Source organism: Euwallacea similis, chromosome 3, assembly GCF_039881205.1.
Source record: "Euwallacea similis isolate ESF13 chromosome 3, ESF131.1, whole genome shotgun sequence".
Taxonomy (NCBI): domain Eukaryota; kingdom Metazoa; phylum Arthropoda; class Insecta; order Coleoptera; family Curculionidae; genus Euwallacea; species Euwallacea similis.
In genome coordinates, this window is record NC_089611.1 from 3,954,529 (window position 1) to 3,969,419 (window position 14,891).

At 34.7% G+C, this 14,891-nt stretch overlaps 1 protein-coding gene across 2 annotated transcripts; it reads right to left on the reverse strand.

Annotated features, from left to right (window-relative positions):
- Positions 1-1,404: 1,404 nt before the first annotated feature.
- LOC136419923 (uncharacterized) lies at positions 1,405-13,587 on the reverse strand. Of its 2 annotated transcripts, none has more exons than XM_066406529.1 (7): positions 13,516-13,587; positions 4,827-4,922; positions 4,685-4,771; positions 3,794-4,069; positions 3,446-3,742; positions 3,231-3,323; positions 1,405-3,176 (listed from the first exon to the last, which is right to left on the reverse strand). In XM_066406529.1, exons 2-7 carry the CDS (start codon positions 4,918-4,920, stop codon positions 1,885-1,887), a joined length of 2,139 nt encoding a protein of 712 aa, XP_066262626.1. In that variant the 5' UTR covers positions 4,921-4,922; positions 13,516-13,587; the 3' UTR covers positions 1,405-1,884. The 2 variants fall into 2 exon arrangements, with proteins under 2 accessions (XP_066262626.1, XP_066262625.1); XM_066406528.1 differs by lacking the exon at positions 13,516-13,587 and adding an exon at positions 13,390-13,488.
- Between the last annotated feature and the right edge of the window lie 1,304 nt (positions 13,588-14,891).

Consider the following 14,891-nt stretch of genomic DNA (forward strand, 5'->3'; position numbering starts at 1 on the left):
CTTCTGCCTCCGAATCCGACAAATCCTCACTTTTATCTTCCTCTAATGGCCCTAGAAAACCAGCTTTCTTCAACAAAAACCCCTCCAAAACTTAGAAGCCCAAACCTGTGTTACCAACAACTAAAGAGGTCAAAAACTCATTTGTATCCTTTTTGAGCACCTGCAATGATTTCCGATATTCACTATAATTGCTAAGAGAATCAACTTTAACAGAAAGTTCTTTTACGATTTCATTATTGTCGGAATATTTGAGATTTAAGGACATGGCAAATCAAAAAATAAACACGAAATTAACATAACCTTAAAAATAAATTGACAACATTTTTTTGACAGCAAAGCCAAGTTAATTCCTACACGTCTAAAAAACCTTCAGTAGTGACGTCAAAAGAATATTTCTTTGAAGCAGTCGCATTGCAAATGAATATTAATTTTATTTTTGATCTTATTAAATCTTACTTATTTATTTATAAATAAGTATATTACTAATGGCGAAATATACTGCATTTCCCCTTTAGTACGTGGCCACTTGTGAAGGTAATATGGATTTTAAATCGTATTCACTTAGAATTAATTCATTAATTCTGCATGTTCTGGTTTTCTTTTCAAATGATCCATACTTAAGTAGATTCACTCTAAGCCTATTAAATATTGCGTGCCCAGGTTGACGCCTCTCTGGATACCTCTGGAGATACATATTTTGAGCTCTACCTGCATTTCTTCCACTTAAAATGTAGCAGTCATTAATCTCCAGCTTTTCTTGATTTGAAAACCGTTCCATAATTTTATTACTTGAAAATTTCTGCCGAATGAAAGCGTAAAACTGATAAAAATGAAATAGAAAAAATAAAAATTGACCTCAAATACAACAATAGTGAAGACTTTTTGTTGACATTCGTTGCATGTAACAAAAGTATCCATAGCAACACTAAAGCACTTGTTTCTAAGCCTACTGAGGTGAAAAATGTTTTGATTTATTTTTCGTACTTTGGTAGGTTCAAGGGCACCTTTGTGATACATGGTTAAAAAACTTTTTTTTATTGTCTATTCGATGGCACCAAAATCCAATATGGCAGCCATAAGAAATAACAAAGTTGGATATAATTTCTCGAAATCTACAAGACCTGGAAAAATTCTGAAAACGCCATTCAATTGGCAGTTGTCGATAATAAAGAACTGCCAAATTTGGTACAATTTACTCAAACAATAAACTCATAATTTATGATTTTCGAAAATCGCAGTTTTCAGTTTTTTGCTCATATGTTGACAACCCCTGTACATATTTTTAAATTTAGAACATTTTCTGAATGGGCATAAAAATGCGCTTCTTTTTTCTAATTTGAGTCACCTTGTATGTCTTACCGCTTTCATAATCCCCATAGAACTCACTTTATTTGAGACACCCTGTATAGTAAAAAACATTTATTTACACTTTTGCTTTTCTTATAAACATATACATGGTCAATACGAATAAGAGCGTATTTTTCTTAATAAGTAAGACATGTACAAGATTTTCCACTAAATTAAAAAAACATAAATTTCCATATTATTCTAAATATACGTCTAAATAAACGTCTACCTACTTATAATCTTACTAGAGGCATGTTTAATATATTATCATTATTTCCTCTTCTTATTATCATAAATCTGTATACAATAAATAATCAAAATGGTAACATTGGTAACTACGACAAATACGGAACTTAAGAGCTCTGGCAGGCTATTGGCAATGATTTGTTCATGAGCATATGTTTCTTCACATTAAAATTTTTTGCATAAGTTAGGGAATACAGAGATTGAAAATTACATTGAATATGCCTGTTCCTAAAAATTCCCTAACTCTCATCGAAACATCTTCATAAATAATCATTTCAATGAATAACTTAATTAATACTTCAAATACACCTTCTCCCTTTTGTTCATGTTCATCCATAAACACAAACTTGTAAAGCTGGTTATTACAAGAAGAGTGACTAAAACCGCAGTTGAAAACACAAAGCTCTGCGTGGCCATGCAAATGTGGTCCTTAGTGCTCACTTCTAGTGCAGTTTTGTGGTTCAAATCTTCAGGTAGAATAACTCTCACCAGTTTCCCCATAGTCACCCAATCACCCATTACAGTTGAGTTGAATCCCTCAGCGTCCCTCTTGCGCCTCCTTCTAGCAGGCTCTACTTGTTGACCCTCTTTCGAGCATATATCGCAGTCAGTCTTGCAAAGCTCGATATTGCACTCAATCATCAAATCCATTTCATCGGGGAATTTAAAGGCGTTGAAGTAAGCATAAGCAATAATAGAAGCTCCAGTACTGCCAGTTTCTCTAGTTTTCTGGAAAGCACCAAATAATTTCGGTTTCAGAATGCATCCCTCCTCATCTGTGAGCACTACAGAGTTTTTTCCTTCAGAATCAACAGCCCTACAGTCCTTTACTTGCAAATCAAAGCCTGGATCACCACTTACTGCAACTACCAAAGTCATTTGTTCTCCGATCTTTACTAAACCATTTGCAGGTTCTCCAAAAGGGCCTCGCCCAAGTACGACATCAAGTCTTGCCATTGCAGTATCTCCGCTGAAGGTGATAATTTCCTGAGTCAACATCCCAATGCTGAATGCAACACTCAATGTGTCCTTAATATTGCCTTCCCAGAGACACCTCACTGACCTTACAGTATCCCAAACTTCCTGGATACCTGCTTCATTTTGAAGAACCAGCACGTTTTCCAGGTAGGACTGATTCTGAGTATCAAAAGCGTTAACAAACTCTGTACCGCATTTGTCTAAGCTTACAGTAAAGGTGTATTTAGTTTGTCCAGAGTTCTCTTGAACGTATCTGCACTCTGGAGTTCCGTAGTGTCCTTTAGAGTAGATGATTCCATCGAAGACTCTATTGAATTCCAAATTGATAGTCATCGATTCCTTGCTGCACTGCACGTCGATTGCATGTATATGAGGAGGATGTTTGGAATCGTCCGCTTCTACAGTGCCAGGAACGGCTCTTGCCGGGCCTGGAATGGTATTAGATTCAGGACTAATAGTAGTAGCTTCAGATTCAGCAGGAGTGCTTCCAGTAGTGGTTTCAGCGGGAGCACTAGGAACATTAGGAGCTAAAGTAGTTGAAGGAGGCAGAGTTGAGGGTGCGGCTCCTTCTGTAGGGGCTTGAGAAGAGGGTGAGAGAGTTGTACCTATAATTAAGACTTTAAGTTAGTGGGAATTTTGGACTTTGAAAGGTGGCTTACTAGGGGCGGAAGTTTCGTGGTTCAAAGTAGTGGTAGCTTGCTCTGCTTGAGTAGTGGAAGTAGTGCCTTCAGGTGCAACAGGGGTTTGAGTGCCTACAAAAGTGCGTGAACAAGAAATTTAGGAAAATATTTAACTATTTGCTTATAAAGGAGATTCAGAGGAAATAATCTGAAAGATTCTTCGTTCGGAGAACACTTTCTATACTTATACTAACCTTGAGGTGGTGAAGTATAAGGAGGATAGCTGGGCTGGGTTTGCTCAGGAATTGAGGTAGAAATCGCTGTCTGACTAGTAAAAGGTACTCCTGGGGTACTATCGGGATATCCGATGCCCAATGTAGAGGTCACGGTGGGGCCGGTTTCTGGTCGAGTTGGAAGCGTACCTGGTTGGCTTTCACCTGCAATAGTTGAAGGCACTGTAGGCTGCCCTGTGGGATACCCTGTATGCTCCTGAGGATATGTTGAAGGATATATGGTGGTAGTAGGCCTAGTAGCTTGAGGACTTGCGCCACCTTAAGGATTGATATAAAATACTGGAAATGCGGTGATACCTGCACACATACCCGTTGTAGGTAAAGTAAAACTGGGCTTCACAGTATCGGCCTTAGGATATCCATTCTGACCTCCTCCAGAACCAATTTCTGGAGGTATTAAGACGTCAGAAGCCTGCTCATCAGGGCGATAACCTTCAGGGGCTGTTATTCCCCCAGTAGCGGGGTTAGTGGGTAGTGGGAAGGCCGGCTCCGGACTATACCCTGCTGGAGGATATCCAGGTCTAAACGGACGTGGCTTCTCTGTATTGGAAGGTGGGAGGTATTCTCGAAGAGTACCTTGTCGAACTACGATATTTGAAAAAATTGAAGCTCCGCCACTGAAGTTTACTCAACAACACAGCTTTAATCATCTACAAGAGCTGTCATTAACGGCCTGTTATCTAATGATCTTCGTTTCGCAAAATCCGAAAATATACGCATTGTCTTTTATATTTTCTTCTACATGTTATAATGACGTGCTAAATTCACATACCTTGTTCACGTATCATTGTCTAAAATGGATAAGCAGCAGTTAATTAAACTACTTGGCGAAAAATGCATTGCTAATTAAAACCTGTTTTATGTGATTTATGGCGTTGGTTTTGAAGTAATAAAATGATGCTTTAAAAATATAGCAACAGGCCTATTGTTTTCTACTATTGAATAATCTGATATCTGTAAATTTCACCATATATTCGTGCAAACTTGTTGGTGTTCGCATCAATGGACATCATCAGTTATTGACCATATTGTTAACACTGACATCCTCTTATTTTCATTTAAATAACCAAACGGTAATTAGCGACCATTCCAAATAAGAGATAAGTCCTTGATTTTTACCGAGGGTAACCGTTCTGTGCTCGTTTTTAACATTTAAAACCATTATGGACGAATTCCAGCATTGAGATTAGAAATACCTACCGCTTCTACTATTTTGAACGTAGACGTCCTGTAACCAATTCAGGATGTTTTGCACCATTTGGTCTGCATTTGCTGCCTGCCTTTTGTCTAAATTTCGAAATTTGAATCAATTGTTGTTGATTTAAATATAAGAGGCGCATACCTATAGAAGATACTCTTCTGTCAGTTCTAGTGTAGCCTAGAGTTTCTATGGCACATGCCACCAGAATGGTGACAAGAAGGATGGGGAATCTCATACCTGAAATGAAGGCAAAGTTAATGATCTCTCGCAAAAAATATCTTGCAATGACGGCTCAATTAATAATTTTTTCTAAATTTTATATCGGGAAAAGGCTAATGCTGGTTTGGTCTACTGAGCAATGGGTGCCCCAAATTGACCCCTCATCACGGGGATCTTGGAAAATATTATAGAAGCACAGCTATAGTTGGTTAAGTGAAAGCAATTGAAGCTCAAATTGAGGTATTCCCCATAATATCTTATCTCCAATCTTAATCTTCAAATTTCACAGATATTCTTCACTATTAAAGATACGTCTCTTTAACTCACTCTTAAAAAAACATTTCATGTCTGGCGGCTGAAGCTTACTGAAACATCGCCAAACCGAAATAACAAATGATTTTTGTGTTGACCCATAAACCATCCTATCACATCTCCTCATTCATAAAACTCGCACCTACCACACTCTAAACCGGTACTGATGTAATGATTAATAATACTAAACGCATTTTCTCTTCAAACGTTTTTGTGCCTTCATTTCTCATTACCATTTAAAACCAAACTGATTTTGCACTTTCATCTGCTTAATGTGGCCATTTCCATTGACGAGAAATCTCGATTTGAGTACCATCCGCCAGGAATCATTGTTATTTGACACGTAAAGATATATGTTACATCATGCATCTGGTACTAGCGATGGCCCCATCATTTTCATCTCTTCGCTCCCAAACCTTATACCTATAACATTTTAAACCGACACCGATGGAACGATTAATAATGCTAAACGCAATTTTCATTTTAACTTTTTTTGTGCCCCCATTTCTCACTACCAGTTGGAACCTTCACACTTTCATTTGCTTAGTGCAGCTATTGTCAGTAACGATAAATCTCGATTTGAGCACCATCCACCAAGAATCATTCTTATCCGACACGTAAGGATATGTGTTACATCACGCACCTGATATTGGTGATGGTGCATTGTGAACTTCTGTACTTTTACTTACACGTGACGGTCTTCAAGGGACTTGGAAGGAATGCGGCATTTTTATGTTATAATCACCTACTTTTCGCGCTCTAAAAGGGTTTGCTTTGCAATAGACAAAGCAATAATTAATAGGAGAAATTTGTTTATTTACTATTTCTCCATTAAAGGAGTCTGCATTGTGTCAGTGATGCCGTGTAGGAGGTCAGAGTGCTTAAGACCATCATTAATACAGATGCCCAGTCAAAAAATTAATGATAGAGATGGTGATGCAGCGTTAATGTCGTCTTTTGCTTTTTTGAACGATTTTTAAAACGGTCTAAGGATGTTTTCTCTGGTTATTCAAAACAACCATTAATCTCTGGGAATCCTCTAGTTACACAATAAATCATGTAATGACAATACCACACCGGCTGTTAATAACGCTTGAAGACTCTTGAAAGTGCCATGTGCTTAAAAAAGGAAAGTAGAAAATTAATTTTGCATTCGATATTTGTCTGCGGGTTAACCGTATGGATGACTTTTTCAGCCGAGAATACCACTAGAAAGGTGCTAATCATTTCACTTGTTCGCTATGCGTATTAACTAACAATTTGCACTAAGCTGCATATTTACCTTAAAAATTATCTAGGCGAGAGACATTGTATAATACCTAATTTGGTTAAGAGTAACGAGGATGTGGATTTTGGGGCTAACATTGAAAAGACGTTTAGGGCAAAGCTGCAAAGAAGAGTTCACATTCTCTTGACCTTTCGATAAAAGCAAAAATCCAATCGATTAAAGAGCATTGGAATTTAATGACACCCATTGTTGCGCTTCCGGTTCGAAGTGACCAGTAATGTGTTTGATCCTTCTAGCACGGCTATAATGTATGTGTTGTTTTCATGGGGTCACAATGTATGTGTACTTGTCGCAGAACCACAATGTGTGTCCTTCTTGCAGGATTAAAAATTATGAGATTCTGGCTGGCAAGACTGAAGATGTTGCATTTTGAGGATACCTCCGAAGCTTGAGGATTTACAAAATAGCCGCCAAATTAATTATGAATTTGTTGATCACGTTCAGACCACCCTGAGTGCGCAGTCTCAAAGCCATTATTTCGCGCAAAAAAAATTTCAATCAACTTCTGTAACTAAAGCTAAGGTTTATTAGTATTAAATAATTATATACATGTTAAAAGAATATCGAGAAAAGGGTGCGATAACGAGACAAAGCGAGGAACGAGCCAATGGGTCCGTTCAGGATGAGTGGTGTTGGGTAAGTGCCTCAAAAAGTGTACGTACAAAAACGGATACAAAAAACTCATAAAATGACGATGTATGGCGAAGGGCCATGTTGCCACGTCAACTTGGTTTTCACAAGGAGCAGGTCCCAACACCTGCAGACTTGACGTCCTCACCTCTCGGCTACAGCCCCAAAATGCGAAGAATCCATTGATAATTACCTTAAACCTAAACCATAATTTCTTCTCTTAAATCTTACCACACAAACTCGAAAATTGCAATTTGACATTTTACAGACGATAAACATTTTTTTTTTTAATTAACCGGGTAGTTTTACGATCTATAAACTGCACCTTCTTTAATTAACTCGGTTAGTACCCCAGATTAAGCCAATTAACAAAAATCTGTACGAATGCTTCTTCCCACACTATTTCCCCTTCAAGATCTGATTAAAATCCAGACAACAAATGGAAGTTATTAAAGACATAATAAAAGTGGTGAGTTTTGCAATGAGAAATGCTTTTGGACTGGTCCGAGATGAGATTGTATTGCTCGATTACGAACATCTTTGTGTGTATCTCACGGATTAAAATGTTTTCATAACAGTACACAAAAGTTAATAGTAATTCGGAAATTATTTTAATATCTGGGAGTCGTTGATGATGATTGCGTTTTAAAGGTACCGTGTTCTCTAGTGGAATTACATGAACGTGTCGAAAATGATGGATTATCTATTAGGTGTTCCCAGCTAGACCTGAGGGAAACAAAGAGAACATGTTGGGTGTTTCTGTTTCACTATAAAAATTACTATATCTTACTGTGCATCTCAATACGCTTATACGATCAGATGGAATTTTATAGTCAGGCTCAGTTAATTCAACACTAAAGCCAATTTTTTTGACTATTCTACTCTGTTTTTAATTTCATCTTTATGTTTTTCTCTGCCTTATTTAAGTTGTGAATTGTTGGTTTCATTTAGCTCAAAAATCTGGCAGTTTCTTTTATTTAGTTTTCATTTTTATCACTCTTTTGCTGCAAGATCTAGGCTTCTACTATTGATCTTTTTAAGAGTTTCACTGACAAATTTTGCTTCGTCAGGTATCATAGAATCAACGGAACAAACATGAATGGATAAAATCAATTGAATGTCTAATAAGTTAGCCTCGAGTAGTGAGCCTGAGCTAACGTTAATGTCCAAAGGCGTTTCCAATGGGACTAATATTTTTATATGACATAACTTTTCTATTTTTCGTTAGTACCTCTATTTCTTCATCGATGTGAACTGATCTATCTGCATTTCCACTTTTCTTGGAAATATTTAATAAAAGTTTTTTTAAAACAATCCCCTCATTTCTGCTGCTTCTCTGAAGTATGCCTACACAAGTGAGGTATAATAATAAGTGCAAAAATTGCAGCATTGCAAAATGCATTTGCTTATTAAGGACATAACTGTGCTAATACATCTTAACCTCGTTTAAGATGCAACAACTAATTTCTTGCTATGGATTAGGAATGATAAAATTTCATATTGCATAAGATAAACGGCTCCTCTTTTGAATATAAATTAATGTAAAGATGGTATCGCAAATGAGCTTCAATGTTATTTAATTGTTCGTACATGATGGGCTGCTTCATGTTATTTTTAGGATCAAATCGGTGGTATTCGCATATGAGATATAATTTATTTTAGCAGTAAGTATTTTAAAACTTCACAACTCTCAAAGCCCCTGAATAATTTGAAACATGCTTTGGTTCACTTAAAAACTTTGCATAATTCCTCAAAAATCTTGAAAGCTAGACCCGTATGACAAAAGGTCACAAAGACAAAAACCCAAACTTGTATTCGTGTATCTATGTATTTTTGGAATTCCAAGACTCTTCTAAGGTTCCGAACTTTCTTGAAACCTCAGAATTAAGACTCAGAAAATTACAAAATGTATACATAATATTTTGCTTCTATTCATTATATGTATGGGTGAAGGGAAATAAAAGAAAAGCCGGTAATAGAGCGGCATTATATGATATTTCGACATTAGGCAATTAGCAATCCATGCACTTGGTTTTATACGTAGCACCATTGCTAGATCGACGTGTAACTTTTTCAGATATCCGAATTTCAAATAAATCTTAGTCTGGAAGCACTCAAGTAAATTCCTCCTACTCAGAACTAAAAGAATGGAAACAAATTCTGCCGTTTTTGATTTGAAAGATCTGAAAATTTATCTTTAGCGTTAAACCGTTTTTGTAGCGCATTCTAGTCCCTTAAGATGTTTAAGTTTCTTTGTAATTCAAAATCTCCCATAATTAACATAGGTCACAAGCTGAAATAGAACGATTTCATAAGCGACTCAAATGTCTTTCTTTTGAAATCTAACATTTGCAAAACAGCCCATAAAAATGCGAACCGAAGATGTTCCAATAGGTAATAAAATAATCGCCACAAAAGACCGCAAGAAAATTATGACTCACGACTAAAATTTCTCCTGTATCGATGTCGCCATTATAGGAACTCTATACCACAAACTTTCTTACCAATATTACGAATGGTTCAAACGAAATGGTTGAACATCCCAAAACGTGTGTTATTATGACGAAACTAAATTTATTTGTCAAAAAACTGCAGGAGGCTTCACGAAGCTTTATGATGAATGACTCTTTTATACTCCGAGTAAAAAGTATAGAAAGTTAATGACCATTTATCTAATTAGTAGTTACGTATCTGCAAATATAAATTTATTGTTTTTAAGATAAATGGCATTTAAAGATCATTCAAATTAAAAAAAATACTAAATTGAGGACCAAACTGTTACTGTAACTGACATTAACTTCGTTCATCACTTCGATACATTCCATATATCTTTCCAAATTTACTGCAAAGTATTGCGATCAAATCCATAAAATCATATTTTCAAAAATAATGCACATATCCTTGCCTATAGTCACGAATGAGTCACGTATAATTATATGGTGTAGAACCAAGAAACCTCATCTTTCTTTCGGGTCAAATAGTCAAATCAAAAAACTCTCTGTCTTAATAGCATTTAACACCGTGTCCCCTAAACTCTCTTCTTTAACACTTTCACTCAAATTTAACCGTCATTCCATTATTTTCAGTTTCCCAAGCCAGTCATCGCGTTGTTACGTCAAAGCAGTCGAATCATTTGTTAAGAGTTGGAAAAAAATTGAGTATTTGACCGTTTAAGTTTAAGATGGTCAATTAGATACGGATGCTTGCGATATCTACCTCTGAGAAATGTTATATGGATTGTGACATCCAATTACTTTCAATTTGTTGATTGTTGGTTTGCGAAAAATAAACATCTTTATAGATATATCAGAAAAAGGTTGCTAAATATGCAATTTCATTGAAACTTTGTATTAACGTTAACTTAAAGAGGATTGGCTTCAACCTTTTAGTACCGTTTGAAAAATAGCGAGAAATCAATACTGTCTGAAAATGAGATATTGCAATTGAGCCATTATGGATGATTTACAGTTAAAAAATTAAGTAATTTTCACAAACTGAGACGAATCAACTGATGAATTTCCTTCGATTCGAGCACATAATTGGTCAGAAGCCAATTTTGATACACAAAATCGCTCTGAAATTCGGTTACAAATCAACTCGCCTGAAAATACTTTAATCAGCTTTTAAAATATCAATAATGTCAACAAAGATTTTAAATATACTAAAAAGCACGTAAATCCAACCGGAGATCATGGAAATTATCAAACACAAAGGAACTAAATGAATATCAAAAAAATAAAATTAATAATAAATTTTGAAAATACAAATGCGGTAAAATATAAATTTAGTAATTCTATCTAAAAAAACACAGAAAGGTAATCTACACGAAAGAATTTAGTTGAATTTAATTCTTCCACATTATAACGAATCGAAATTGATCCAAATTAAAAAATAAAAGTTACATTTAAACATCAAATATAACTTTTAACGTAAATACCCATTAACTTTCAAAAGATTCTTTACCAGCTATGAGTGATTTCTGCTCGTTAAGGCTGAACTTGACCAAAAAAAAGCTTTTGCATGCAACATCTTGAAGGTTCTAGGTATGATTATTTGAATAATGGCACATTTTGAAATTTTGAAATTACCTAATTTAGTAATTGCCCGTAAATAGAAAGACATTTTCAATAATATCTCTTCCAAATTCTGCACTATTCTTGGGTAAATTTATTCATTGAATTATATTCAAATGTGTTTGCTCAAACACTCATTGTCTTAGATTTGAATACGGTAATGAATTAATTGTCTAAATGGTCATGATCATCAAGATACAATTATTGCTCTTCAAAATACCTTGGTCGGTCTTAAAATGCAAACGAAATCTAATCTTGTAACCTTTCTCGCGCAAGCAAGATCGTGAAAGATAAGATGTACTACCAAATTACTCTATAGATTCGCTCTTCTATCGCATTTTGTAATAGATCTGCAATTTAGATCCACTTTTATGATGTTTCCATTAACACTTTTGTGTTCTTTGAACCTACCATTACGACATATTTCTCTCGATGTGTAAACCCTACAATGAAGTAACTGCAAATACTTTAGATCCAGATCTGAATTATGTCTTAAGTCAAACAAGCGATAGTGTATTTGATAATGATCCTAAGACCTCCTAGACACGGATTATTTATTTGCTCAGGAATACATAATCATTATTGTTCAGCATAGATACCTATTCTAGTATACCAACAATGCCATGTAATACGTTCTCATGTAATAAGACAATTTGGAGGTACTTACATTATAATTTACGTGACAGTACTGGAGTTATGGTTGCTTGTTTGGATGAAAAATGAAAGCTTAAAGATGCTCCCACTGAAGACAATACTGTGTGGGTAAATATATGTATTATGTGCTGTTTAAGATTGAATTAATCTTTTTCTACATTCTTTAAGCTGTAAGTATGAAGTCTAATCGTATAACAGCAATAGAATCAGAATATGATTCTGCTTCGAAGAAATTTGCATTCAAAAACTAAGAGTCAGAAAATTACAAAAATCAATAAACGAAGGAATTATATTTGAAAATTTATGAATTTTGTAAAAAAAATACTGAAGGGTGTATGCTGACTAATTTTTTAGGAGTATGTAATAAAAAATGCTAAAATATGTGTTTTATGGTTTTTTTATATTTATTTTGTGATATTTTAAAAAATTTTTGCCATCCAAGAAAGTTCCTTAAATAATTATAAAATTTGTAGCCTTAACTTTTAGTGTGTGAAACGAGGCAACGAGGCATTCATGTAAATGGCCTGGGAAAATCAGCGGTGTAACAATAAGAATTAAGCTTTAATTACCATACCTAGGCATGAAAGTGTTTAAACAAATTGAATACAAAGCAGTGTGGTACCTGTCTCTACCTCTTTGGTACGTTCCAGTAAACATTATAAAAAATAACAATGTTTGAAATTAATTTTATTGAAAAATAATTGCCTGTTGTATAAGTGGCTTCGATGTCGGACTAGTGCTTATTAATAATTCTTATTTAATTACTTAGGATGGTGCTAATCACTTTTAAGATTATTGATAAATTAGTTATAGCTTGAAATGGAGTGGCGTAACACGTTGTTTAATAATTGGTTTAAGCGCTTTTATCTGCTAGATGGGTTTGCAAATAAGATTTTAGTAATTTTTCCTAAAAAATTATTAAAAAGGAATTAGAAGATGTATTTCTTTTCATGAAAATAAATGAGGGAAATTTATTGATGATCTTTCGACCATGCGGCTACGCGATTGGTCAGAAATGGATTTTGACATAAGAAGTCTTCATGGAGTTTGGGCGTTAATCAACTCGCCTGGTAAAAAACAATAGAATAAAAACCTAAGAAAATTGATGATATTCTTGTCTTTCATCTTCTAAATGAATTCAAATATTTCTGTGAATCTAAATTATATATGTATTTTATATATACATATTGTATATATAAGATAGATTGTTATAAACATACCATAATACTACTTTAAATAATTAAGTGGGAGGTTTGTCCAATTAAAACTAGGAAAAAGACATAAAATGGATTTGAGGACAAACCATCAAACTTCGAATAGATATTCAAAAGAAAAACAACTGCGTACTTAAATCTCAATAAACCGTAAATAAAATATTTAAGAAATTCTATGACTAGCAATTAAAAAAAAAAATTTTATTAAAAAGTTATAAATTGCTAAATGGAGTAACAGTCAAAAAATCGCTTCTCATTTAACAAATATCTCACAACTTTAAAACAACATCTAAAGACACAAAAAAAGTACTTACAGTACATCGGTATACAATCATCAATCACTGAAAATAATCCCAGAAAAAAAATTCGGCACCGATTTTTGGCACTTCACAATCAATTAATCGTCCATCGTATGTGTTATGCCATGTTCTAATACCTACCTAAAGTGTGTCTCACCAGTAGGCTCGGATTTTAATAATAGTAAATCTAAAAGCTAACTAAAAGAATTGAAGAGTAAAATCCCTTTTATATTCGGATGCATCATCACATTGTCGCTTCCCCAATTCTACGGCTGGCGCTTGGTTCTTCATTTGGGTACCGCCATTCGAGTGGGTACGATATGCGCTGGACCACCTACGGTTGCCTGGTACCGTTGTTCAGTTTTGTTTGAGTTTATCTAGACTTTTTGATAAATGATCTGCGAATTTCACTTTCTTTTGAAACAGTATAATATCGCACTCTGTGTGTGTTTATTGATTGTATCTATTGGTGGTCGTGGAATTTATTTTATGTTAAACCAATTGCAAAAATATCATATTTGGTATAAAAGCAGACCTAACTTGTATTGCAAAATTAGTCTTTTATATTTTTTGGTTATTGGTCAGACCATGTACGAGTAGAAATAGCTAGAGGTAGATGTAAGAATTTCGCTTTTTGTTAAATTGTCTCTCATAGAGTTTTTGAGATGCTCATACATAAATCATCATTACTAGATCAACTGGAACTATTACATAGATGTCTCATATTACATATCTACACATACAGTGTCGGCAATGATTATTTGCATTGCATGATTTCAAAGGTGCGATTCGGGAAGAGGAATTTTAAATATCATCGAATTTATCAGATATAATTTATTCATTATTAACTATTATGGCAAATAATGATTTCAGACGAGGAGTCATTAAATTTCCAAAAAGATGACCTTTGGAAGTCAAAAAGTGAGACTGTAACATAAAATATAGATCCAATCAATCTTCTGTTTCCTATTCGCCCCAGTGAGTCATTTTTGCTAACTCTGAGGACGCTCTATCCAGTTTCCATTCCGCATCAGGCTACGTGGGGAAATAGTATTTCTCTAAAAGGTCTAGCATTTCCATTTTAGAGGAATTTTAGAAACCATCCAGGCATTTAGTCGACCTCACTTCCCATTTCTGCTTTTCGGAAAGGATTTTGGCTGCTGTGGGTAGACTTTTGATTTCTCGGCATACGCCACTTTGGCGTTCTCTATTTTCTCGTTTTAGCTTCGTCCGTTAGCTATTTCTCCAGTGAAATATCGGTATATATACACACGTACATACATTTCATACACGATATAACCTTCATTCTTTATCCTTCAAGGTGCACTTATAAAGATAATTTCTTGCCTGTCAACATTACCAGGCATATTTAGAATGCGAATCATACCAATCTTGAAATTATTTTAAGACATTTTTACACAAATTCATAAATACATCAATCTTCAAAGTTTTCAAATCATGCATGGAAATCTTCTTTCTTATCTTATTAAAAACGTGAGGGCTTTCAAATGTTTCTA